Source organism: Perna viridis, chromosome 9, assembly GCF_037379345.1.
Source record: "Perna viridis isolate PV_CMFRI_1.1 ecotype Kerala chromosome 9, ASM3737934v1, whole genome shotgun sequence".
Taxonomy (NCBI): Eukaryota; Metazoa; Mollusca; class Bivalvia; order Mytilida; family Mytilidae; genus Perna; species Perna viridis.
The window spans coordinates 31762927-31790188 of NC_142453.1; the positions used below are offsets into that span (position 1 = coordinate 31762927).

Below are 27262 nucleotides of genomic sequence, written 5' to 3' on the forward strand. Positions count from 1 at the left end.
CTAATTGGTCCAAGTTATTACCCCCTAATTTATTTTTAGCATTCCTTTTGTAGTGTAGCACCTTATTATGCAATTTAAAAAGAGATCAACTTACTGTCCAGACATCAAGAACATGCTTGTTTCTGGTGCCTTTTTGGCCCACAATTCCAAAACAGTTTAAGTCAAAACCCGACAAATCAATTCTAATTTCCTTTTGTGGTATGACACCTTGTGATATAATTTCATGAAGATCCTTGTAATTATATTCAATTTATTGTCTGGAAACCAAACTGCTAATGTACGTCAGACAATTGCCACAAAGTTTGTGCTGTCACAAAAAAAAAAAAACCAATTTCAACATGTCATGAAACCAGTTGTGGTATGATAGCACTGGTAATTACAAATGGAAGTCACAGTTTTGGCTAAGTATTAGTCAAATACAAATCAGTGCTAGCCCATACTTTCTTTTTTTAAATGACACCTTGTGTTACAATTTTGTTGAGATCCATATAAATATACTCAAGGCATTATCTGAAAATTGTCTATGAATGGTGTTTAATGAGGACAACAGCCATTTTTGCAACTAAAAAAAAATGAACAACAAAGAACTTCCTATCATGACGTCAAACATTATACTAACAGTCATTATGTGGATGATGAGAAGACAGCAGGATACGATAATTTATCTGTCAAAAGGTTAAGGAACTCCTTTCATTACAACTTTTAGAGATGTTAGTTGGTTATTTGCATAAAGAAAAAAAAATGTGTTTTATATTATACCTTAAAAAATAGGGTTGGTAGGTAGGGATTTTGTTTATTTTTCACATGTACTATTTTTTTTACATTGATTCTATGGAGAATCATTCTGACTTTAACAGTGTTTATCGAAAAATGACAAAAAAAATAACTTTAGGATTCACAATTTTTGGCTGCAAAAAAGGGCGGGTAGGGTTATAGGAAACACAAATGTCCATTTATTGGTCTTACATAACAACTCCTGATCTGTCTGTTTCATAACAAATTCATTTCAGAGATATCTTCAAATATAATATAATCCTAATTGCACTGAATATGAAACATTGACAAACTTCATTAAAATGTCACATGATCTGCTGTTTCTACATGATGAGCAGACATCAAATATCTGTAAATGATGCCATTAGATTTGATTTGAATAATGAAAGGTATAATGATATAACATGATTATGTATACAAGTCAAAATCAATTCGTTTAGAGCTATAGAACTGTCCTTCAGTGCCAACTTTCCTGACAAATACCCCATCTGGGAAATAATCTTCTTCTACCCAATCTAACATCTGTTGACTTGTGTAAGGACCATGGATTTCCTCCTCATCCTTATTCTCCCATTTATATTCCCATTTAATCTCATCTGATGAATCTTCACCTTCACCACCTCCACCTGAAAATTAAAATGTTTCAATAACGCTTATACATTTTTAAGTATATTGTTATACTACTGTATAAAGAAATTCAAATTCATTTTCTTCATAAATCATTAGTTCTTTCAACCAAATTATTTAAGCACATTTTTACTGTTGCTCCATCACCAGGAATAATGATTTAAACCCTTTTACACATTACACATGAACTTTGTTATTTTATTTTTTTAATTTCAAATAAAATATGATGCAAACTTAATTAGTATTACATTTCACACTTCTACTATTAAGAAAATTTAGTTCAACCACATCCATTTTTTTTATCTAAAAAATGGTCTATTTATAGCCCGTCTTCTTACATTGAAATGCTCAGTTGATGAAAGAAGAATCGAATTAAAATAACACTTCATCATAATTTTATCCAAAATGTTTATGGTTATGCACCTGAAATTTCTTTCTTTCTTTTTTTTTTTTTATAATATTCTATATACCGGTAGATAATTAAAATACACACCTTTATCAGGTTTATTTTCAGATTTTTCATTTGTCTCCGACTTGGTGTCTTCTGAAAACTTCACAGATTTATCTCCCTTATCTTTAGAATCAAAGTTATCTGCAAACATATCTAAAGCATCATCATCATCCATCCCTTCAGGAATGACAGTACGAGACTCTTCTTCTGTATCAGCTGCCTTATTCACAAGAAAGTTCAACTTTTCATATGTCAATTCATAAGTGTCCATATTTCCATTTGAGATCAGTTTATCAGCAAGCTCTGTAAGCTTTTCCATATTCTTTTTGTCACCTTCAGATGGCATATCCTTCTGTTGGAGTTTCTGTTTTTTCATTTTAAGTCTTTGACTTGCAGACAATGTGCTCCCTTTCCCTCCTAACCTACGTAATGCTTTTGTAACTGTTTCTCCTGGTTTAAGAATTTGTATCAGTTCTCTGTATATTTCTGTTTCATTTAGAGTTGTCTCCTCTTCATCTGAAGAATCATTTTCCCCTGTTTCTTTCTTATCTCCAGGTCGTTCTTTAACCTTCACCCAATCAATATTGTCAATCCAACTATCTCGAATTTCCTATAAATTAAACAATTTACATATTTTATAATGTTGAAAAGATATGGACATGTTTAGTGAATGCATGCAAATGCCTTACTGGTAAAATTAATAAATAAATGTGTTGAATGTGAACTAAATTAAACAACCACCACTCCTGTCTCCATAGGTAAAAACCATATGTAGTGATTTTTTTCATTATTGTTGTTATACATGTAATTATGACATTCGAGAGTGAATTATATTTAAATTTTAAATGTATTCTCTGAGTCTAGATTCCAGTGAAGGTAAGTGATAATATAAACATGCATTATATCAGGTATTTCTCTGCTTATGAATTTAATCAACTAAATCATAATCTACTAGCATTACCTGTTTCTTGTCGTAGATATACATTCCTTGTTTGTCAAAGTGGCCTTCTTCTAGTTCTTCCTTCATGTTAAATGGTGTAATTTGTATTTCACCATCAAAATCCACAGTTCCATCCTCCTGACCTACAAAAACACACACATTATACACATGATTAATACCATCCTTTGTTTCTACCAAGAAAAAAATATATTAAATGTGGTTGTTCACTGGTAATTTTTTATTTTTTGTAAGCATCTACTTTTTCAAACACATAAAAGCCCATGCCCCTTTTTTCTGTGTTTAAGTCTAATAACTTTCAAGTTTGAATGGAAAATTTTAAAACAATGATAAATGAAAGGGAAGTTCAGATGGACTGACTAAGGAACACCAGATTCCTGACTCAAATCTCAATGCAAATAAGTCATTTATATTGTAAATGATACTGTTATTTGATTAGAAAGAGAAAGATTAGAGAAGTGTAACTGTAAGGCAGGTCAATTTATAAATACAAAAATAATGTACATTTGTACATACATGCACAAGTACAATACTAAAAAAAATAAAAAAACAAAATATCATGCATGTATGAACCTGATTCTTACCCTCCCCATCAACCTGATCCATGCTCAGAGTTTTTTAATGGACTCTAGGTTGCTTATATACTTTTGTTCCTTTGCACATGTTATTTTGTGTTCTTTATTGTGTGTGTGTCTATCTACCTTGTCTAGTTGTTATTCTTGGATTATGATCTTTTTGATTACCGTTCAAATCCTGGTTCCTTTGATTTCCCTTTCAAGGAAAGTTCAAAGACCAGTTCACATACAATGATAGAATTAATCACAAATTCTAAATGTGCCAAATCATAAATTTGATGCATTATGCATTAGGAATTCATACAATTAAAATATTAAACATGAATATTGAAAAAAATTATTTTATCATTTACTATATGTATTTTCTTAAATTTTACAATTTCAAAACAAATACATCATAGTTAATAAATAAAATCATATTACCAGTATAAGACCAATTACAGTTTACATAAATTACATCTGATTTTTACATTACGAAATGAAAAGTGACTAATCAATTTAAGTAATTTTTTATCAGAAGTTCTATGGTCGTCATCATGAACTCATTAATTGTTACGGTGTATCCATCTGCACCATGAAAACTGATTTGTTCAACATGTCATAGTATTCCTTTCCTCTTTCGTCTACCCTGGACTTGACTTTTTATGAGCAAATCAGCAGGTGTTTCTAGAAAAGCAGAGGACGCTTCCCCTACCTGTGCACCTGGTCTATGCTCCAAGTTTTTAGTGGAGCCAGAGTGGCTCATTTGCTTTTGCTACTTTGTAGGTATGATTTTAGTTGCTTTATGTCCTTTATTGTGTATGTCTGTTTTCCATGTCTGGTCTTTGTCCCTGGATTACATTCTTTTGATTACTGCTATAACCTTGGTTCCCTTGATTAATCAAAATTTCTGTGAACGTATACATGTGTAAATGAAGCAGTCTGCAAACCATGTCTTTATCTCTGAATAAATATACAAAACCTTATAGTTTCTACAATTTAGATACTACCTTGAAAGTGTGATGACCATAGTCTTAAATAAAATTGGCTGTAACAAGTTTAGGTATACGACATTAAATTACATGGACATAAATTAATACAATATAATTATTGGAAGGGACGGATCCACAAAGGAATGGAACGACTTGGGGACGGATCGACCTACTACCGCACCATTAACTTTCCTGTAGTTTAGTACATGTTAATGCGTACACTTGTATCAAATAATTCAGTACTAAAATACAAAATGATTAATTTAAAGGAAAATTAAAACCAATGCCACCATGCCACTAAGTGTTTTGTTACCGATGCAGGACACAATCAGAAAGCGCTCCAGTCGAATGCGGAATTTCTTCATGTCCGTTCAGATTTCAATTTTTAATACCTTCAATATCATCTTCATTCAATATTTCATATTTCCCTGTGTTATCATCTTCTTCGTCACTATCCAAAGAATGTTTTTCTTTAAATCTTCGAGCTGTTTCGTCGTCTAAGTCATCCAAATCTCTCAAGTCTTCTTCAAATCTTTTCTCTATTTCGGCACGCTTACGTTTCGACATTTTAGTTTTTACGACAGATATAATTTACAGATTAAAAAACGGAACGATTCTATCATTTCATTTTTTTATTATGTTTGTTGTATCTTCTCCCATTATATTTTAAAGAAAATAAGGATGTTTTAAGTGATTAATTATACGATATGTTAAAAATTAGAAGAAAAGACTTAATTTCATCAAATGCTGTAGTTTCGTTTCTGGAAATGGGGTAAATACAAAATTCGAATTGTTTAAAAATGGAAGGATGCACTTGGTTACTTGAGACCATTTAAAATTTACAGTGTTGCAGATCAGAATTTGTACTAATTTTTAAACACAATAGAAGCTAAATCGTTTATCACAACTAGTAAACTATAGATTCTGAATTTTACACCTCTTCCCAATTACTGTACATCATGCATGGCTAATCATTGGATAGGGTCTAATTTGGATACATGTTGTAAAACTCATATTTTAGATCTATGTACATAATTTATTGATATAATTTCAGGCCTCTGTGAACCTAGTCCTATAACATAAGACTTTGTAGTTTTTGTGAATTATTATTTTGATGTTTATTATAATATAATACACCCCGTGCAGGTCCGGGTGTCAAAAGAATAGGCCTGCAGCAGCGCTAAGCTTGTCATAAAAGGCGACTAAATAGTGCTCAGAAACCTAGCCAGGGGCTAGGCGCTCTTCCCACAGAGCAACTGGGATGTGTGCCCCAAGTGGTGGAATGGGGTACCCCTGGCATGTTACATGCTGGGGTTGTCAGGCTCTAATGCGGAAAACCTGACCGCAAACCATAGTGGTGCACCGTGTTGGGAAAGATGCCATGTTCCTCGCACGTTAAAGAACCCTGCTGTGGTATTCGATAGGAGTAGGAACCTTTGCGCTCTGCCACAGGAGGCTAAATTGCCCGACCTTACCCATCCCCCCTTTTTCCAGTGGCAATCAAAATTTGTCGACCCTATTATCCTTGTCATCCATCCTTTTTTTTATCATTTCATATTCATTGTCTGAATATAGCTGAAATATTGCTGCTCGGACGTTAAACCCTAACAAACAAACAAACATATAATATAATACACATATAATTATACTGGGGTACCCCCATTCTGTTGGTCAAAATGATATTCTTCTGATCGAGTTACCGATTTGACTAGATGACACTAGTATTATTCATAAAAATAAAATTCAGACATTTTACTTTCCACTTCTGTAAATTATGTTATGTGCATGTCTTTAATTATTACACCAGTGACTGAAAATTGAATGTAAATCATCCGTCATTATTGTTGTCGTACCCCAAATCCATGCATTTCCGGTTCAGAGATTAAACTAGTATGGGGAGCCATATGGGATACAATACATTTCAACTAAATAAATAGAAATATGCTAGTATTGGATTTATTAAAAAAATATATATAGTACTGGACAAAAATAACTTTATAGAATATATTTTTTAGTCTATTTAAAGAGAAATATTTATATGTGAGAACTTAAACACTTTATTATTTAAGGCAAATTATTTCAAAATTATGTTTTTCTAATTTCAATTCATATTCAAATAATCATTTGATTGAAATTTATTAAGAATTGAAATCATTTAGAATATTTTAGATTACTTAAAATTGATATTCCCTACTTGCGGAGCTCGGGATGCAGCCATATTTTATCCTGTTTTTGCAGAGTTACCTCCTGTAAGAGCAGGTATAATTTCGAAGTCTCTCTAATCGATGTTTGGATTCAAGTACAGAAAAAAGAGGTAACTCGAATGAAAATAGAATCCCCAGCAGACAAACACAACGGTGTTTCTAAAATTTACACGGTGTTTCATTTTGTTGGTAGGTTAAATAAGGATGATTTTCATTTGTATCCCGGGTAAAGAAAATTTATGGCAGGGTCAGTAGAATGAGAAATTCCCTTTTGACTTTCGAGATTTTCTAAATATCATTGATATCAGATGGAAAACTTTACATGTTCCGAATAGACACCTGCTCCAAAGGGAGATAAATGTTGACAAAATGTTGGTCTGCAAGTCAGGAATACTAGGTCATCTCAATCATTAGATTATTGAAACTTGCTAATTTTTAATTGATAAATATTTAAATATTCTTATATAAGTATTTCATATACCATTTTTGTGCAACTTATTTTTCATTTAATATAATTCTTACTTAGAAAATTAAATCATTTATACATTTGAACAACTTTAATAAAATCAACAGCAGCAAAAAAAATGTTAAAAAAATAATATCCATTGTGTACTGCATTAAAGGCAGATTTCTAGGCATCAGGGTGATACTTTTTTTTCTTCATTTTTTTATATATCTGTAAATAAAAAAATATCTCAAATTAGCTTAAATTTGTTAATTGTGAAAATTTTCTAGTGTTAAATACTGCTTAACTATTAATTTCCATTGAATTTTTCTAAGCAGAATGTTTTTAAGATGAGGGAAAATATGTAATTTGTCAAATCCTCAGAAAATGTTCATATTTTGTTAATCCGGCTTTCCATAGTTAATTCGTATGACACTTAACATATTTTGGTCATATGATTGTTGTTTGGAAAGCTTTGTGAATGGCAGAGGATAAATCAATATCGATTTATTGGTTTCATGCATATTTTCTTTATTTCTAAAAGGGATTAAATAATATGGCATACAGAGGTTTTGGAAAAGTTGGACATACTCTATGTTGAGCTTAAAACTTGAAAATTATCTGGAATACCGACAATCTGATCATTCTTGTTGTTTTCATGAAACAGGCCTGGTTCAGTATTGGCAACCTCTGACTTCTGACCCAAGCACGTGCAATCGGTTCCGTACAAAAAGGGATATTAATAATACATCGGAAAGAGCGTACAGCAGTATATAATTATATAATATGTTCAGAGAGTAGATCTTGCCATTTTCAAGACAGAAGCAATTCTCGCCAATCAGCTTACCTTAATTTTATTCCTCAATAAAAATTGTTGTATGATAGCTCATTTTGTGAAAGAAAAATATCAGCATTCTTTTAGACGTTTCATCTTAAATTTTGGGCATGAACTTGTTTCACAGGAGGGGACAAAAATCAGTTGGCGAGAATTATGTGCAGGTTAAAACTACTCCTTGACCAGTATGCACTTTTAAAAGTCCAAATTGAGCAAGTAAAAAAAACATAGTGCATATACAAAGTCTTAAGTTACAGGAATGCTGTGAACCAACTCTGCAAACTTGTCCCATAATAGCATAATGCTTGCAACTGAGACAATATTTTTTATATTTATGGAGAAATTAAACCAAAAACATTTCTAGGGTTGGAAGCCAATTTTGTTAGGTTCTTACTTTCTTTATCACAATGTGCAATGTATATTCATGTATCAAAAATGGAAAAGATTAAAAAATAAGCATCATATAAAAATCAAACTGTGATATGTAAATTTGTTAAGAATTCCAACAAGTACACTCTTGCAGGTAATGCTTATTCTGGGTGCTCATTACATGTACATGTACATGTGCAAGTTTTTATTTGATTTTTACCCTTTACTTTCAAAAAGACAACTTATAGCTTAAATATACTTAGAAATGTTTCTGTCATTAAAATACCAGTATCTTTATTGTGTTCAAAGTACATTTGTATGTTTGTATGTCAAGTACCAAAATCTTTGAGATTGTGATGTGCATGTGTACATGTAGTGTAACAATGTGTTTACAAGAAAACTATTTTCAAAATTTGAATATCTTGTACAAAAATGAAAGCTATCATATTTTTTTCAGGATAAAGAATGAAAATGAATGTCCTTGAACCAAGTTCTCAAGTTGGTGTAGCTTTAGATCTTATTTTGAAGACACTAATTTCAACTCAGGATTTTAATGAGCTACAGACTAAGAATTGGGAAGCCATTGCTAGATTGATTCCTGGTACTACACCAGGCCAGGTAAAAATCATTTGTAACTGAGTGGAAATAATATGGACTTGAAGATGAACCATTGTATATTCATGTATGAGTCATAACTGACAATACTTTAATGTAACAGAAATCTACAATTAACATAGATCTTCTGATAACAATGTGATATGCATCACATGAACAAGAATGTAGTGGATCAAAAGCAAACTTAAATTTGTATGGATAATTACAGTCGACTCCATGTAATTAAACATCCTTTATTTGAATATATTTGTTATTGTTATATTGTTTCAAAACACAAAACCTTTTCCCACATACTTAACACAAAATTTATTGTACTACTAAATATGGGAGAATAGAATATATAGGCAATTGGGATAATATTATTTCTGATGAATTTGTCAAAATTATGTCATGTACAAAAAAAATAAACTTCCACATTATCTTCTCAAGTAGTAATACATGTATGTGGGACATAAATATCAAGATGAACAAAGTAGGAAATAACAGTAAAAGAAACTTACATTTATATGAAGTTACAAACCATTTGACAATATTTGCTCTAAAATTTAAGTCAATGTTATAATACCAGGTTGCCCGACGTTATGAAGAGTTACTGTTGTCAGGAGATGTGTATGCTATGAATCAGTTTGAGAAAAGTTATGGAATACCTGGGGCCACTTCACAAGTCAGTCTGTCTGAGTCAGAAAACAGCAGTAAAACAAGTTCTGGGACTGTATCTCAGAAAGGTGAATAGAATGTTTGTGTATGCTGTAAAAAATTATATACTGAGAACATGTGTTTTTTTTTGGTTTTTTTTGTTAAGTTGCCTTGATTTGTACTTAGAAAAGTTATTTTATCTTTATTTTTAATTAGCAAAAGCAAAACAATGAAGCAAAGGTAGAAATTTGTTATTAAATGGATATTTATACTAATGGATTGTAAAGAATTTCCTTCTTTTCATATGTTTCCCTTTAAACTGTAAACTGCCATGAATGTAAATCTAAACTTAGTGGCATATATTTACAGGGGCCAAAGATGAACAAAACACCATGGGGTCTAAAGGTAAACAGAGTGGGAGGAACAGTGATGATCAAGGGTTGGTAATATTATTTTGTATACCTCACTTTCCATGAAAGACACGCTACTATCTTTGCTTTTAGCTTCCATGTTATTCATTTATAAAACTGAACATACATGTAGTTATATCATATGATGTAAAGATGTGCAAATTTAATAATCTAATTGATTGTACACATCTGCAAGAAATTAGGTGGTGGGCACATATTTTTTTTTACCAAAAACCAATCCAGTAAAATGTTTTAGGAAAAGTAATATATATAAAAGTTTGTGAACACTAATAGATTTTTACATGTTTTTTTACTATATTTTAATATATTTCATATTGGCTGTGTTAAAGATTTGAGGTTTGTCATATTGGTCGAGGCGGTCATTTGGTTCTGAGGCATCGCGGAGGGCAAATACGGCTGTCAAGGCCAATATGATTGATTGAAACCTATAACAGGGCCAATATCAAATTACATATTTATTGGCAATTTTATTGATCAACTCGACTAGATGATTTGTAGAACAGTTGATTTCGTGTTTTACCAAGAACATGTAGGTTTATTTGTATTAATCAGTCTTAAATATCCTTTTCGTATAAAATGGAAGATTTTTTTTCTGTTTTTGCAGCTTTTAGTCCTGGTGATCAGAGTTCCTGAAATAACACAATTCTGAAAGCACATTTTAGATAAGAAATGTGCAATTGAAATTATAATCTACTCTTTTGTTTTAGGCATTACAATAGGGTTGCCAGGTGTAATAAATTATTGGTTTGCATATCGTAGTTATGTTGGATTCCCTTTTTTTTGGTTTCTATGTGCACATCCTTTGATTCTAGTTTGTCTGGTTTATGTTACATAAGGTAATTTTTTTTTATATTTGGTCTGAAGCTCCTTAGAGCTTGTAATTGTATTTGAATGATATGCCAAATCAAAATCAAGTTTTCTTACCTTATTCTTAGTTTTTTTATTTGTTTGGTTAATTATATACATGTTTAGGTACATATGCATAAATAATCCAGCAGGATAATGAAGTGATAATATCTAATTCAAAATGGCAGTATCAAATAACCGAAAGTTATGATGCAGTATTGCCCCTGGTTTTATCCATATTGGCCCCGTATAGATGCCGGTTTGAATTCATATCAATTGGTCAGTTTTAGACATATTTTATTGTATTTTGTGTAGTTGGTTAATAATGGATAATATTGCTCCATGATAATGAGCTAGTCTGATATACTGTTATTGTTTGCAAAAATCATTTGCTATGCAATGATACCTTCCATTATTGAGATATACAGCAAACATTATAGTTTGTTTATATCAAATTTTATTTAAGAAATAATTAATCAAAATTTGTTTCTTTTTCTTTTAACAGGCCAGTAATGACTATTCATGTCTGTGATGAAGCCAAAAGCTGTAAGTTTACATTGTCTTATAAGTTGCAATGTGTGGGAGAATATCATCAACACACAATTTTACTGTTAAGTGGGATTTTTTACACTGTCATTTTATATCCCTCACTTTGTAGATGGTAGTAGTAATCATGGTGTCTGTTTGTCCTCCTAAAACTTCTTTGTTACTGCAACTTATAACAGTTTCTTTATATTTTGACAGAAACTTTGTATACAAATTTAGGAATGACATATCATGGGATTCAAATGAATGAAGTGACATCAAGTGCTGGTTTGAGAGCTTTGTTTTTATTGACTACATAATAGGTTTATATGAAAAATGACCAGAGATCCAAGAAATTAAGTTTGAATAATTGTTAATAGCTAATTTTATCCATAGTTACATTGTTATGTACGTCTTTGAATTTCTTTTTGTTACAGTCAGCATTGTCTCATTTGCAACTAATTAAGCAGATTTTGCACTGAAATATTATTGCGAAATTGTTTACCTTGTTTACCTTGTCCCGAGGTCAGACATCTGGGCTTGAAGCCCTACGACCCTTCTCAAGTTATCTTTTAATTTTATTACGAGGTTATTCCAATGTTTGTTGAGGTTGTTCTTAAAGGCGTTTACCGACTTACTTTCCACTACAGTATTTGGCAGATTGTTCCATGTATCTACTATTCATTGTGAGAAACGGTATTTCCTTTTATTGGTCCTAGAATACTTCTTATATCGTATATTTTGAAGTTACGCCCTCTGGTTGTTGTTGGTGTAATTGGAATTAAACTTTTGATATTGAGTTTGCCAATGTTATTTATTATTCTATATATTTCCACAATATCTGATCTTAACCTACGGTATTGAAGTGATGGCAAACCTAGATACTTAAATCTCTCACTACATTTTGTATAACTCAAGTATTGTATATTTTTAACTAATTTTGTTGCCCTTCTTTGGACGTTTTCAATTTTGATAGCTTCTTTTTTATAAATGACTGACCATACCTTACTCCCATATTCTAGATATGGACGTACAATACTTTTGTAAAGGTTGAGAAACATTTCCTTGTCCATATATGTGAAGCCTCTTTTAATCATCCGTATTCCTTTTAATCATCCCTATTCCTTTTAATCATCCCTATTCCTTTTAAACATCCCCATTCCTTTTAATCATCCCTATTCGCTGGTTTGCTTCCTTAGTTGATTCCTTAATATGTTGAAATTTAAGTTTTTTGTCACCAATGATTCCCAGGTATTTTTCTTCCTTGGACTTGGATATTACCTCACCTTCCTTTGTGTACTCTATATTGGTTGTAGGGCCGAAGTGTACGTGTTTACATTTTACTGAGTTAAATTTTAATAGCCAGTCATTGGACCATTTCACATAACTATCAATATTTCCTTGTAAGTTTTGACCTTCTTCAGCATTGTTGACTACTGCATACAATTTGGTGTTGTCTGCAAAAAGTTTTGCAAAATTTTTAACTACATCTGGTAGGTCATTTATGTAGATGGAAAACAGGGTTGGTCCCAGATCAATGTTATATTTGATGTTATAATTATCTAGAACTAAAATTATCTCTTTCAGTAAAACAAGACTTCCATTGCCCAAGGGACCTATTAGTTCAGGAGATGAAATATTTTGCTGAATACCTGTCTACTGATGCACAGAGGTGGGAGGAGGTTGATATTTCAGTTCATTGTGATGTACAGATATTTGATTGGCTGATGAAGTATGTCAAACGAGGTTCGAAGGATGTTCCTGACAAACCTAGATTAGGTATTGAACTTAAATTTACAGGTTCACATATTTTGTTTTCTAGGAATCTACTCCTCAAAACATGTATCATTGCCTACATATGAAAAATATGATTATGATTTTGACAATAAATGGAACAATTCTTTTCTTTTTAAAAACTATAACAGTATTAATATGAAAACATTTCTAAGGGGCAGGTAATTAGAAATTTACATATAATTGTTAAGGACATTTGGTATCTTCTATAGTAATACTATTTCTTTATTTCAGAGGCTAACAATGTTATATCCATACTTATTTCCTCAGATTTTCTCAAAATGGATTCTTTGGTAAGTTACCAAAAATATTCAGCAGTATGTATTATTTTGTGCATTGCCTTTGCAAGCAGTACAGTTATTTCCCTTTGGTACATGAAATTTTGTTCATGTATGAGTTCATTGAATTTTGTAACAGTTTTAATATTTCAGTGTGAATTAAGTGAAAGTTACATTATATTATTATTAATTAATGTTTGGAGTTACAAACTTTAAAAAATATGAAAAAAATGAGTAGAGCAATTTTCAGGATTTACTTTTTTAATTTGTTTGAGATTTTTCTTATCACAGTTCTAGAGCAAATTAGCAATTTTGTGCATTTGAAGTTATTTCAAGCTGATTTAAGTGGCCAGTTAAGGTTGAAAATGAGAATACTTTAACAGTAAAACAAAAAATTGCAAAAATCAGGAAAAACAATTTAGACTTGTTTTTTCAGGTACAAGAATGTATAGAGTATTGCCATGGCAATATGTCAGCCATTGTTTCTACTCCATGCAACATGAACTGTATAAATGAGAAGCTAGTTGGCAGGTTAGTATTTGCTTTATGTTTATATTTAGTAGCTAAGGTCAAGGTCAAGGTTAATGTTTTAGAATTAAGAGAAAGGTCAATAGACATAAGTGATATAATTTCATAGGACAATAATACATACCATTTCTAAACCTTGGAACAAACAGAAGTCCTAATTACAGCTACTATATCACTTTTATATCTAACTCCTTTGGTCTGAACAAACAGATGTATGTGTAGCTTGAAACCTCTTGTACATGTAACATAATATTAAGCTATATCAATAAGTATTCCTTGTAAACAAGTTTACAGAAATAGGAGAGTCTAATTGAAGAGATCTTACTTTTAATAGAATAGCTGATTTATTCACTCACAATGAAGCTGATGATATAAAGGACAGAAAAGACAAATTCAAAAGGTGTGTTTACTGGTCAATAAAGATCAAATTTAATACTTCATGAAATTCCAAATGAATTCCCCCTGGACAAAATTTTTGTTAGTATTTATATTCATTGGGCATTTCTGATTGGGCCTCACACTAAATTTAGAGTCGACTTAAAATCACACAGAAGGTAAATGATAATACCAATTAGAATTCTTCTATGAGATTGAGTTCGTGATTTACCAATTCAAAGAGAATTTGTGGTCTTATGGAAAATTTGAATGAGGGGTAAATCTTTCAATAATCCTACAATGCATATGAAACACTTGTACCTACTGATTTAAATTTTTTCCTTGATAATTTGTCAGAATCAAGCTTTTCTTGAGCTATAAACCTAGTGACAAAGGGTACGGACTGAGATACTACCTGAGATAGAAAGTTAAAGTCCTTTAACTCAGATTTGATACTATTGTTTATATTTCAGTAAATTATTTGCCAAGAAGTTAGAGAAGTTATTTGATCCTAACAATAACAATCCTGATTCTCCTGAGTGTGCTTCTACATTAATGAGGTAGAGAATTGTATTTAGGTGTATTTACTGTGATTTTTTTTTTTTTTTGAATTCTAAATTTAGGGCTTACCTGGTACTAGTAGATCAGTAAAATACTATTTGTTTAAGAATGATACAAGTGGTAGTAATTTTATCATTAAATTAATGATACCAGAGCTGCCTGTGCTGAAACATTGTTTTATATCCTACAAAAAGATTTTTTACTTAACAGATATTTGCTCAGTGTGTCAACTTATGTTTTCTCATTTCTCTGTAATGTAATCACTAGTATAGATTTATAATGACTTTATTACAATAATTACATTGTATTCTTCTGCGTTTGTGGTAACTTTAGTGTATGGTTAATGATTTAGGAATTTTTCATACAAACATTTTTTCACTTATTCATCTTTCAGATGCTCTGTATGCAAGAAAATAATGGGTGGAAGTTTAGAAAAGAAGCTTAAGTGTACCCCAAGCAGGTTTGTTGTTACAAGAATAAATAGTTCATGTGAAATTTGTGCATTATGGGCTTTACATGCTTTCCTATGAAGTTCCCCTGAAAAGGTTCTTCTCTGATACACTTTGTATATGCTGAATCATGGTAAATTTCACCAGGAATTTTATGGTAAAATAATTGTTTTGATTTAATATCTTGATAACTAAAAACTACCAATTTATTAATTTCTACTGTTGAAATATTGTTTGTGGATACCAGTTTTCATGGATTAGGGAAGAAACACAGTGGAATCTTGAATTCATGGATGTGAGGTTTTCATTATAAAATCAATGGGATTCTCCTTTTTGTTGGGAACCAAATTTTGTGGTTTGGCATACCCAAAAAAAACCATGGAAATTGGTTCCCCACAAACAATAGTACTTCCACAGTACAACATTTCTGTATATAACAGTATCATCTTTCCATGGAAAAAGAATCAACTTTTTCAAAAAGTTTATCCTTTTTTTTTAAACATGTTATTTTACAACTCTAAAATCTTTCACTTTACACTTTACAACGAAACAAATAGACAAAATAGTACATATTCATATTTTCCTCCTGAAATTATTTTGGTAGTAGTGACTGTTTTAATTACTCAAAGAAAACAAATTTTATATATCTTTGCTTTACTCCATTCCTACCATCCACAACTATTCTGTATTTATTTGTTTTAGGTTGACAGTTGACAGAAGAGGAAAGTTAACATTCTGTCATATAAGAGACTCAACTTTTGATGTTAACGACTATCTTCTAGAGTTGAAAGGTCAACTTAAGACATGGCGAGAGGTATATTGGAGAGTATGGAGTACAATCAACTACCTGACATGTAACAGGTGTAAAGAGGTGTTCCCATGTAGTGACCTGGGTCATTGTAAATACCACCCAGAGCCTGCCCGTTATGATAATGAGGAGGCGCTACATTCCTGTATTGGCACATATCCTTGTTGTCATCAAAGAGTTTTAAGGTTTGATCCTACACAACAGAATAAGGTAACTTTAGATGCTTTTTGTTCCTACTGAATTGTTAATTCAATAATTTGACTGCACTTGAATCATAGTATTTTAAGCATTTGTGGAGCAGTGAAGGAAAATTCACAATCTGGAGTTTTTTTAACACTACTTTAATTTTAATTAAAAAAATGGGCTGTGATATAATTAAAACATTGTATACTTTTCTTTAAAATATTAAATTCATATAAAATAGAATTTCCATGCTTATTTTATGTTAGATTTATTTTCATCTCTTATTCTTTTTAAAATATTGAAGTGTATCAATTCATTTTCATCATGAATTTCACAATGGGAATTGATTACAAAACAAACCCATTTTTTTATTGATTATTTCTTGATTACAGCATGAGATTTATTCTTTGGGCATTGGGTTTCTGCATGAATGTCATATGGTCTTGGAATTTCATACATGTATCATGAATTTTCTTAAAAATTGCACTATGATAATGTTTTAATTTGAAAGGGATAAACACGTGAGAACTTATTTAAACTTTATTTAAACTGCACATTTTAACTGCTGAAATTTTCAGGGATGTCGAGTACGAGATCATATTGTTACAGTATCGGATCTCCCACCTGATGGAGAAAAACCTCCTCAAAATCAGGTTTATGATGACCTACTTGCTCATCGAGATGTTATCTGTGTGCCATACCAAAGACTGTCAGATGCCAGGTACTACAGTGTCTTATAGTTTGTCTTAATTGGGGACCGTCTCAAAGTGTTTTTTTGTCGGTACTCTTTGAAAGTTCAACTAAACATCTGTAGATACAATTCACTTTTTTTATGTTTTATTTTGAAAAACTATATCAAAACACATTTCTTTGAAATTGTATTTCAGTAGCCCAAAAAATTCACTTTGAGACTTGCCTTACACTGTAGTTTACATACCCAAACATTTCTGTTATTTTAGATACCGTTATTTATTTGGGTTACCTTTTTGCTTGTTTTCCTTCAGGTCAGGTTGATTGTTTTTGACAGTATGTATAAAAAATGTTTCATTTTTTTCCTGTCTTAATATATTTCTTAGAATTTACTAGTAGTCATTATTTAAAAATTGAAGAGCATTACAATTGTATGCAGAACTCTCGAGCATTTAAAAAATTATTTGCTTAAAGATAAGCTCAGATTTACATGTCTGTTTGAAGCGAAATTAAGAAGTATTACAAGCAGTAAGGTAGATTTTACTAAAATTCAGTTTATTAGAGTTATCTGCCTTTAATTACCTCTGTCACTAATAATTGTGTCTCGTGCAGATATATATTCAACTACATGGGTTTTTTTAGCTGGAAAAGTATTATTCTATTTGCATAACATTTAAATATTTTTGTGTAAGTTAATTGCTGTTTTCAAGTAGCAAGCTCATTCTTAATCATGTTTTTTTTGCAAAATGTTATCACAGATGTGACAAAGTTAATTTTTTTTTAAAATCCCAGTATGTTCCTTTCAATATGTCAACATATAAGACTTAAAGTCTGACTTCTAAGACATTAAAAATTTTTTGTTTAGATATCTAGTCGTAATTTGTAACATTAACCAATTTAGATATTAGTGATACCTAAATTTTTTAAATAATTTTAAGCATATATCTTCTAACTCTAGGTACAACAGAAGGTTAGTCAAACCACTTAACCCAGAGAATGCCTAATTTATAATGACCAACAGTATAATGTGTATCTAAGTAATGACTTGTACTTTTAGAGTAGATGGAGATAGGTTGAATTTCTAACAGATTCAGATACAGATCAATAATAATTAATTACCACATTACTAGAAGTAGTCTCATAATGGTAGATTATGTTGTATGTGTTCTGGTAGATCAAGTATGAATAATGAATAGAGAATGACATCCTTTCATTGTTGCACATTTTTAGTTTCTATCCATGAAGAAGCTCAGGCCTAATTAAGAAATGGTCGTAATTTTTTTTCCTCCGTTTGTGAAGCGATAAACACAATTTTGATGAACACACTGAGTAATGTGCAGGACAGGTTATGTTAAATATGTAAAGCCCTGTTACACAAACAAAGTTTTCCATCAAAAACTTGGTCAAAATTTTCTTTGATGGCCTTGGACAGATTTTTTGATCGTGGAAACCCACTTCAAAAACTTTGATAAAACTTGGATGGATAGACTTCGATGGAATAGAAACCCATCCTATTTTTTCTACAACTTGGATGGACTTTGAAGGGAATTGACCAATCAGAAATTTTTAGGCTTCTCCAAGAAAGATATACACAAAAGCACATGGATCAAACTTGGACCAAACTTGGATTGTGGAAACGGTAAAAAAAACTATGACTATGACCAAGGTTTGAACAGAAACTTAGATTATGTAAACATGACTTGAGACAAAATGTGTTCATTTGGATCCAAAATTATGATAATTTTTAGTAATAAGTTCAAAATAGGATCTGTGTGCTTAAATGTGTTTATCAAAATTAACCTGAAGCAGTGAAGGTTTGTTTACTAAGGAACGACTGTTAGTTTCTATCAGTCTATGAAAAAATAACCTCAGTCAGATGGTGCACACTAAATAACCAGCCATTTCTTATAATTTGATTTTAGTATCAAAATTCAATGAGTAAATCATTGAAGAATGTTGATGACATCACAGTCATATACAAAACTTGGTCTATGAGATGATGTACAAAATTGTTCATCCAATTAGAAAGCGTGTTACTTCTGAAATTAAATTGTTTGAAAATATGACTATTAATATCAGCCAATCGAAACACTCCTTACAAACCAAATAAAATTATATTTATTAAGTAGTATATTAGATTTTAAAATTAACTTACGGACAATAATTTCCAATAATATCAAAATGTTTTATATCTACAGAAGTTATTATCTTCCATTGTTGTTTGATTTTCTGAGCAATGTGTACAATTACATTTTAATATGCATTCCTCTGCCAAATATTTTCTGTTTTCTTTTTAAATGCCATACCTGTTAAAAAAAAGAAGAAATGAACAAAATTTAAATAGCGGAGTCCCCAGTTTTCAAATTTGTTTACAACAATAAATGAGTTTTAATTTAATTTTAGTCGATATGCGTGAGTATTCAGGCATTAGTGCTATCATTAAGCAGATATAATGAAGAATTTGATTCAAGTCCTAATTTGAATGGTTGTAAAACTGTTGTAAAACTCTAGCAATTTTGTACTTTTGTTATACAGCTAAACCAATTTGAAAGAAATTTTCAATGCAACCTCAGCATAACGTTTACTTTTGCCCAAAGCAATCACTGACCTCCTATTTACCAGGGTGACAGTCTAACATTAGGTTACACAAATTTCATGTGATTTTTTAACTTCACTTACATGTTAAGTGAACATTTTGAAGTGACTTTTTTGTGGACCAGCATTCACATAAATTTCATGTGAGCAATATACATTGTATGCCTGTGTATTGGTAGGGACATATGTGTCCTGGGGTCAGATTCCTTCCAAATATAAGGATGTAAAACTTAACCAATAAATGATCTAATTAATAGGTAACAAAAATGCAAAAGATAAGTTAAAAAAAGTAAATTTAATTAAAATTAGATAGACAAACATGTTCAATGAGTTTTTAAAGGCAGATGAGTATGTGACTTTTTTTTACCTTTCAATTACGGTTCCCAAACAAGAAGAAATTACATTTAGCTTATGCACAATTTGAGTTGATTTGCTGATTCTGTTTTGAGTGACAAGGTTTGTGTTGGCCTTTGATTGCTGCTTCAGTTTAAATTGCTTTTTATAAACTTGCCTGTCTGACATTGCCCTATATGCTGTGCAAAGCTTTTTGATCGACTAAATCTGACGCTGGTATTAACTATAATTTGGTTCATACATGTGGAAGGTGTTTATTTATAATTGCTTTCGTTTATATCAGTTCTAAGGGGGATAACTTATATTTCTTCATATCTGTATTTGGTTGTACATTAAACTATTATGTAGATTACAGAATGTCCTTTTTAGTTTTTTGCTAAGTACCAAACTGGTTTTTTCCTAAATTGTTTTTTTTAATTAATATTTTTCTTTTCCTCAGTCAACTCAAAATTTGGATAAAAATCTTTCTTTAGCTTTATGATATAAGTTTTCATTATTTTCTTACATGTGTATTTTGATATTATCTAAAGAAAATATTCCTATGAAGCCTTGTTATCTGAACAGAATTGTAAAGCAAACCAACAATGAGTTAAATATGATTCCTTCTTTCTGTCTATCACAGCAGTCACTATTCCTTGTTAAATTCCAACTAATGTAAACTAGCTTACAGTTATAGGTAAAACTATTGAATAGGGAAAATTTTCTTCATTGTAATAAAACCCCCCTTTATCAAGTCAGCTTTGTTTTGGGTTCAAATTTTAGAAGAAAACTAAAATAAAATAGGTTTTTCCATATTTTCTAAAACCCAAATATTGGTTATATTAGTTGGAGTTATTATTATTGACTACTGTAAGTAGATAGAGTTATTTCCCCTGACACTACAGTCTTTGTATGGGCATGGAATGGTAGAAGATTATCACATTGGATAGTATTGGAGATTGTACTGATTAACATACGCATGGTCACTTTCATGAATTGAAATTTGTAAAATTTTAAGTGAATAAGTTGCAATGGTGTTTTAATACTGATTTTTAAGTGGAAAATGTATGTCAGTGATTTCATCAAATTGTGGATTCATGTTGTCTGGAAACCATCATATAATGTAACACAAAAATTTGAGATCAATAATGTTTTCAATCTCCAATTCTGTCCATTTACATAAAACTTTGTATTTTATTTGTAGTATATGTGTATAATTCATGTTTAATATATGGTGTAGTTGTACAAGAGTTCACCTTTTTTTCATCAACAATATTTCTACAGTAGGGTTATTATTTTGAAAAAAAAACTTGTCTAAACCAAATTCTATTTGGACTGTAGAATTTGTTCATTTTATTCAGGCATGTGGTTTACCTAGGTTCAAAATATATTTAAAACTGATATGAAGGTACATTTTATTTAAGTAGCTGTCTTTGTAAGAATCATGCAAAATCTGAAAAATGTGGTACACCCAAAACAAAAAAAAAGGCTACATATTATTATTTTTTAAGTTAAATTGTTATATGAGTCAATATTATGAAATGTGTAATTGTTCATTCCAATCTGTCTACTGTTAGGAGATAATCAAATTTGAAAATCCAGTAGATTCTATTGTATTTGATTGTCATTTACAGAGTTATCTCCCTTAATTTTGAAATCTACATTGCATTCCATTTAATTTTTATCTCTTACGAGCACAGGTTATAGGAAAAAATGGAATGTTAATTCCTGTTTTCTACGACTATTTAAACAAAATATCAAGAATAAAAATATGTAGGCTTTTCATTCATGAATCACATTTTGCATGATTCTTAGCTGGAGTGCTACTTAAAAATTTATGGTTTAAACTGGTTTTTTTTTTTTCAAATTCAGGGATTTGTTTTGACAGATATTAATGTATTTAGAATACAATAAACTGTTAAAGTGTTAGGCTCAAATACAAACTTTCTGCTGAATATTCATGATTAAAGGTCAGGTTAAGTTTTGTACATATGATTGTTGTGTAATAACAGTAAGTTTATATTGATTTTGTGATATTTTAGCTTTGGGTAAGTTCATTCCATCTTGCCTAATGTAGCATTCCTTTTAAGGAATTAATTTGTTGGCACATGCAAGCTAAAATATAAACAGTTCACATGTTGCTTTATATACATACAATGCCTGAATAATAATGGCTGCTACAAAACAGCTGACAATACCTAACAAGGGTATTTTGTTTCAAGATCTTCATCTCGGAAGTCTTTCAGCATTTCTATCTGTCAAACATGCAAGCAAAAGTATGAATAGTGCACATGTTGCTTTATATACATATAATAACCCTTGGTATTACAATGGCTACCAAAACTGAAAATACCATACATTGATATTTAGCCTTTTGTCTATATCACATACTGCCTTTACTGTCTGTCAAATCACTGTTCTTTTAGCTTATTTAACAAGGTCACATATTTTCATAATTAGAAAAAAAATAGCATCTATATCATCCCTTAAAAACAGAATGTAAGAACCAAGTGAATTACTCTAGAATTCCTGTTTAAAAAATATCTTGATTATACTTACAGGCCAATGTTTTGTTCTTTTCTTTGAACAGTCTTTACTACCGGTATGTGTGGTATGTCTACTGAACACAGAAAAACATATTATTTTCTTTTCTGCATGGTTGTCGTGGTGATATACTCAGTTATAAGTTCCTGTGAAACATTTTACTGATACCTCTCTCACATATATTCATCAAAACTATTCAAACTAGACTTTGCTACCTAGGGAAGGATTTTTTCTTTTAATAAATCTATGGTTTTATCCCATATCTAAGCCTATATGTTACCTATTATATAAATGTGAGAAGTACTTATGGATATTGTAATTCCTATATGAACGATGGAAACCTGGATCTTTCTTTGATTAATGTCTTTCTTATCCTCCACATATTCTAGAATGCCCAATCTCATGTCTTTTCAATGATTCATGTTAGTTTCTGTACTTAAGATGACCTGTTCTCAATACTGGATTTTAATGGGTCATTTTTTTTATTAAAAGGAATGATCTTTTGGCAGAGATTATTATGTAGATTTAAGATAGAACTATACGCATTTGTAATGTCAGTAGCTCTGTTAATCTCAAATTAAATTTAAATTTTTTTTTCCCAAAACTAGTTCCACAAATATTTACCATAATGAACCATGACTCAATTTATTTGTTTACAGAATGAGCTGAAGTTAATAAGACAAAGGCTAAGTGAAACTTGTTTTGGAATTTGTACTGCACTAAAGCCTGATGTTTTGTTTGATGTTGCTTTCCTACCTTAGAGAAAGTGTCTTTTACCCAATTAATTTTTTTGATGTTTGAAGTTAAATCTTTTTTTGTGTCAAGACTGTCTTATTCATAATAGTTCCATGTCATTTTCGATATCTGATACCTTTTTCATTTTACTTACCAAATATGGAAAACCCAAAATAATCAACATCAAACAAAGACATTTTGACCTTGACCTGAATTAAGTCCCTTTATGCTTATGCCATTTATATTGTTTACATAATACACCAAAAAAAGATTAGATTTCTTTTTAAAATATCACATTGCTTTTATCCTAAACTACAATTTGTAACCTTTTTATTTGCAATGTTAGTAGAAAATGTATCATGCAAGTTTCCTTCAATTAAAATTTGGTCATAATTGTATTATGGAAAACAGTTTTACTCCATACAGTATTAAAAATCACAGGTATAAAGTATCTAAAAAATATTCTTTCATTTCTACCAATTCACTGGAGGTGCCTGTTTGTTTTTATTAACTAGTTATCAAAATTTCACATTACCTGAGTCATGAAGCAGTCCTTGTTACCATTATACCGTGGCGATGGCGATTTGTACACACTTCATGGATATCAATGTTTATAATACAAACCTGATCATTTCTTTACTATCTTGGTTGTATATTCTACAGTGAAATGGAATTTAAGTTATTTGACAATGAAGAATTTGTATGTAATTCTCACAAGGATGGAACAGCTATACATCCCGCTCTGCTTGCTGCAGCTGATGATGACAAGAAATCAGAGGTATGTAACTTGTACAGGAATAAATATATGATTTAGTTAGTATTTAAGTACTGGTACCAGTCCATATAAAGTTCAGACACTGCTTATGGTAGAGTTGATTCATGGTGTAGAAAAACCCATCGAACAAACAATGCTTTGTTGGTCTACATATGATATATTTTTATGTAACTGTAGTCCATTTGTATTCTGGTCTGTATTTTTGAGAAAAAAACATACATCTCTTTTCCATAAAAATCAACCAAGGGAAGCAAAATAAAGAATAAACTCTTTGAAAATGTCAGTTTCTTACATAATATATATAATTTTTATCTCAAAAATGCAACTGAGTGACAAACTAAGGCTGGTTATGTGGTCTGTAACTTTATTGAATGAGAAATCAAAGGTAATTTTGTGTGTTTTTGACTTGCATGAATTACCTCCACTCTGATTTTAAAAAAATAAAAACTGCTATTTAAATGAGAGAATAGTGAATACATATACTGACAAAGGATAATGTACAAGCAGCTCCAAACTTGTGGTATCATCTTCGGGCCTCAGATCTTTCTTGAACTCAAATTGACCAATTAGACTGCTTGAAGCCAAAGATTTGAGGAAATTCTCAATTTGAGAATGTTTATGAAAGCCAAATAAGATTTGCCAGTTAAAATACAGCTAGTTACGAATGTGATACAGCAAGGTTTACTTGTTGGTTGTTGTGTCAGTGTGATACAGCAAGGTTTACCTGTTGGTTGAGGTGTTAGTGTGACATAGCAAGGTTTACCTGTTGGTTGTGTCAGTGTGATATAGCAAGGTTTACCTGTTGGTTGAGGTGTTAGTGTGATATAGCAAGGTTTACCTGTTGGTTGTGTCAGTGTGATATAGCAAGGTTTACTTGTTGGTTGTGTCAGTGTGATACAGCAAGGTTTACCTGTTGGTTGATGTGTTAGTGTGATATAGCAAGGTTTACCTGTTGGTTGTGTCAGTGTGATAAAGCAAGGTTTACTTGTTGGTTGTGTCAGTGTGATACAACAAGGTTTACCTGTTGGTTGATGTGTCAGTGTGATACAGCACGGTTTACCTGTTGGTTGTTGTGTCAGTGTGATACAGCAAGGTTTACCTGTTGGTTGATGTGTATATTGATGAAGGTAGCAGTGAATGAACAATACTACTTTTTGATTAGTACAAATTAAAGTGACTGGACTTCTCAGCAGATTGCATATAGTAGCTTTATATAGTTTGAACACAGAAATAGAGAAAAACATCAATGTAAACGTAGACAAAATTTCATCAGTGGATTTTGACACCTGTATAAATGTAACTTGAAGAATGGAATATGACTTTTGGTGTTATGCTTGTCAAAATATTTTTGACAAAGGACTGTAGAAAGAAAATATGTAGAGTTTACAAAAGTAATATGGCTCATATTTCATATCAACTTTTATCAGAAAATGGTGACTCAGACATTGTAAGCTGTCGGGCAATGTTAGCCTTATCAACACCAAATGATAATAAACCGAGCCAATTCTTACCATGAATGTAAAATATGTTCTCCATAATATATCATTGTTGAGCAAAAAACATTACTTATGGTACTTTCACATTGTTATATAATCAGATGAGTAAACCCCAACCCAGACTTCAGGCCCTGACGGTAGAGAAGGAACTGTCATTTGAGTATGATGATGTTGGTCTGGGAGAAAGTGATGATGAAGTGGGTGATGATGAACAGCCTAAAGGAACAGGTTTGTCTGGGGTTTAAAGTTATAATTATCAGGATAAATTGACAATATTTTTGTCTCAGAAAAGAAAATCCAACTGTTTTTACCTGGGTCACCAACAATGAAATCAGACCTAAAAGCTACATGACTGTCCATCTGTTGCGCTTTGGGTGTACCTACTTTCTATAATCAAATTTCAAAAAGTGTTTATGTTTTTTAAGGTTGGAAAATTTTTGAGTCCTAAATTGTAGACAGTCTCAGCAAACTGGAATTGCTATTGAGAACTATCTACAAGCAGTTGAATTTGACTCATTGACAATACTATAAAATGTGATCAGGTGAAACTTGGAGGAGCTTCTTCGCAATGAAATATCTATTTTATAGTTAGTTCTTATTATTTTGAACTTGTATAGTTGCTAATTCAAATTAATAGGGACATTTAATTTTAATTTTCAGCAAGAAGAGCAAGAGGTGTGAAGAAGTCTATGGTAACCATTGATCCGCAGGCTATTCTCATGGATGCTCCAGAGTTTGAGTAAGTGATCCAAAGGCTTTTATAATGGATACTCCAAAATTTAGTTAAGTGATCCTGAGGCTATTCTCATGGATGCTTCAGAATTTGAGTTAGGGATCCTCAGGCTATTCTCATAGATGCTTTTGAATTTAAGTGAGGGATCCTCAGGCTATTCTCATGGATGCTCCAGAATTTGAGTGAGAGATCCTCAGGCTATTCTCATGGATGCTTCAGAATTTGAGTGAGAGATCCTCAGGCTATTCTTATAGATGCTTCAGAATTTGAGTGAGTGATCCTTAGGCTATTTTTATGGATGCTCCAAAACTTGAGTAAGTGATCCTCAGGCTATTCTCATAGATGCTCCAGAATTTGAGAGATCCTACGGCTATTTTCATGGATGCTCCAGAACTTGTGTAAGTGATTCTCAGGCTATTTTTATGGATGCTTCAGAACTTAAGTGATCCTCAGGCTTTTATCATAGATGCTTCAGATTTCGAATATGTGATCCTCAGGCTTTTATCATAGATGCTTCAGCTTTCGAGTAAGTGGTCCTCAGGCTATTTTCGTGGATGCCCCAGCATTTGAGTAAGTCTTCTATTATAACTATATTAGAATTTGAACTGGACTGGTATGCCAAGCTTGGACCCTCATCTTAATTATTGTTCAAACAAATGAGACCCTTACAATGCATTGACCAATGTTAAATATCAGAATAAGAGATGTGTATGATAGGCAATGATTCAGTCAACCACCAAATGCCAGGCAACAAACAATTAAACTTCTACAGGTCACCATGTGGTCTTCAGTGATGGGCAAAACCATACTAAAGCAAGCTGTTGCCTTTTTTTTCTACACTACATAGACTGGTAGGAAATTAGCATAGAAGTTGTAGGCAAAACCTTACCTTTGAGGAAAACAGTGTCAGTTAACAAATCTCTTTATTCTGTTATTTCATATAACAGTTAGACTGGTTATTTTTTTTTTTTATACAAACTTAACTGAATTGATATTTTTACAGACAAACAAAGAAGTCGACATGGGATACTGGTAGATCTATGAGGTACAATCAAGATGCACAAAGACAAGAAGGTGATATATACTGTGTACACAGAAATTTTTCATGCGTAATCCTAATTCT

General features: G+C 31.3%; 2 protein-coding genes across 5 annotated transcripts in view; one reads left to right on the forward strand and one right to left on the reverse strand.

The window, feature by feature from the left end:
* Positions 1 to 930: 930 nt before the first annotated feature.
* On the reverse strand, positions 931 to 4936 carry LOC148607825 (CD2 antigen cytoplasmic tail-binding protein 2 homolog). Its single transcript, XM_088545761.1, has 4 exons — positions 4749 to 4936; positions 2814 to 2935; positions 1895 to 2462; positions 931 to 1400 (listed from the first exon to the last, which is right to left on the reverse strand). The coding sequence occupies exons 1-4, from the start codon at positions 4921 to 4923 to the stop codon at positions 1183 to 1185; spliced, it is 1083 nt and encodes a 360-aa protein (XP_088401887.1). The 5' UTR covers positions 4924 to 4936; the 3' UTR covers positions 931 to 1182.
* A 204-nt stretch (positions 4937 to 5140) lies between these two features.
* The window catches only part of LOC148607826 (SANT and BTB domain regulator of class switch recombination-like), a 30340-nt gene continuing 8218 nt past the window's right edge, over positions 5141 to 27262 (forward strand). For 2 of the 4 annotated variants that reach the window (XM_088543492.1, XM_088543495.1), the window contains exons 1-17: positions 5141 to 5219; positions 8667 to 8827; positions 9393 to 9549; positions 9830 to 9899; positions 11243 to 11283; positions 12850 to 13041; positions 13291 to 13349; positions 13771 to 13865; positions 14197 to 14262; positions 14711 to 14797; positions 15193 to 15258; positions 15950 to 16265; positions 16817 to 16959; positions 23799 to 23913; positions 25508 to 25634; positions 26067 to 26145; positions 27143 to 27213. In XM_088543492.1, coding sequence (XP_088399618.1) covers positions 8675 to 8827; positions 9393 to 9549; positions 9830 to 9899; positions 11243 to 11283; positions 12850 to 13041; positions 13291 to 13349; positions 13771 to 13865; positions 14197 to 14262; positions 14711 to 14797; positions 15193 to 15258; positions 15950 to 16265; positions 16817 to 16959; positions 23799 to 23913; positions 25508 to 25634; positions 26067 to 26145; positions 27143 to 27213 — 1837 coding nt within the window. In that variant the 5' untranslated portion in view covers positions 5141 to 5219; positions 8667 to 8674. Of the gene's footprint in view, positions 5267 to 6594; positions 6671 to 8666; positions 8828 to 9392; positions 9550 to 9829; positions 9900 to 11242; positions 11284 to 12849; positions 13042 to 13290; positions 13350 to 13770; positions 13866 to 14196; positions 14263 to 14710; positions 14798 to 15192; positions 15259 to 15949; positions 16266 to 16816; positions 16960 to 23798; positions 23914 to 25507; positions 25635 to 26066; positions 26146 to 27142; positions 27214 to 27262 lie in introns of all 4 variants that reach the window. The other 2 variants (XM_088543493.1, XM_088543494.1) reach the window with 2 other exon arrangements.

Bases quoted from the DNA above. Each gene is read 5' to 3' on its own strand.
- LOC148607825 (XM_088545761.1), bottom strand. From the start codon at position 4,923: ATGTCGAAACGTAAGCGTGCCGAAATAGAGAAAAGATTTGAAGAAGAC. The intron at 2,936-4,748 runs GTATTAAAAATT...GTGTTTTTGTAG, and splicing joins GAATGAAGATGATATTGAAG to GTCAGGAGGATGGAACTGTG. The intron at 2,463-2,813 runs GTAATGCTAGTA...TTTAATTTATAG, and splicing joins ATATCTACGACAAGAAACAG to GAAATTCGAGATAGTTGGAT.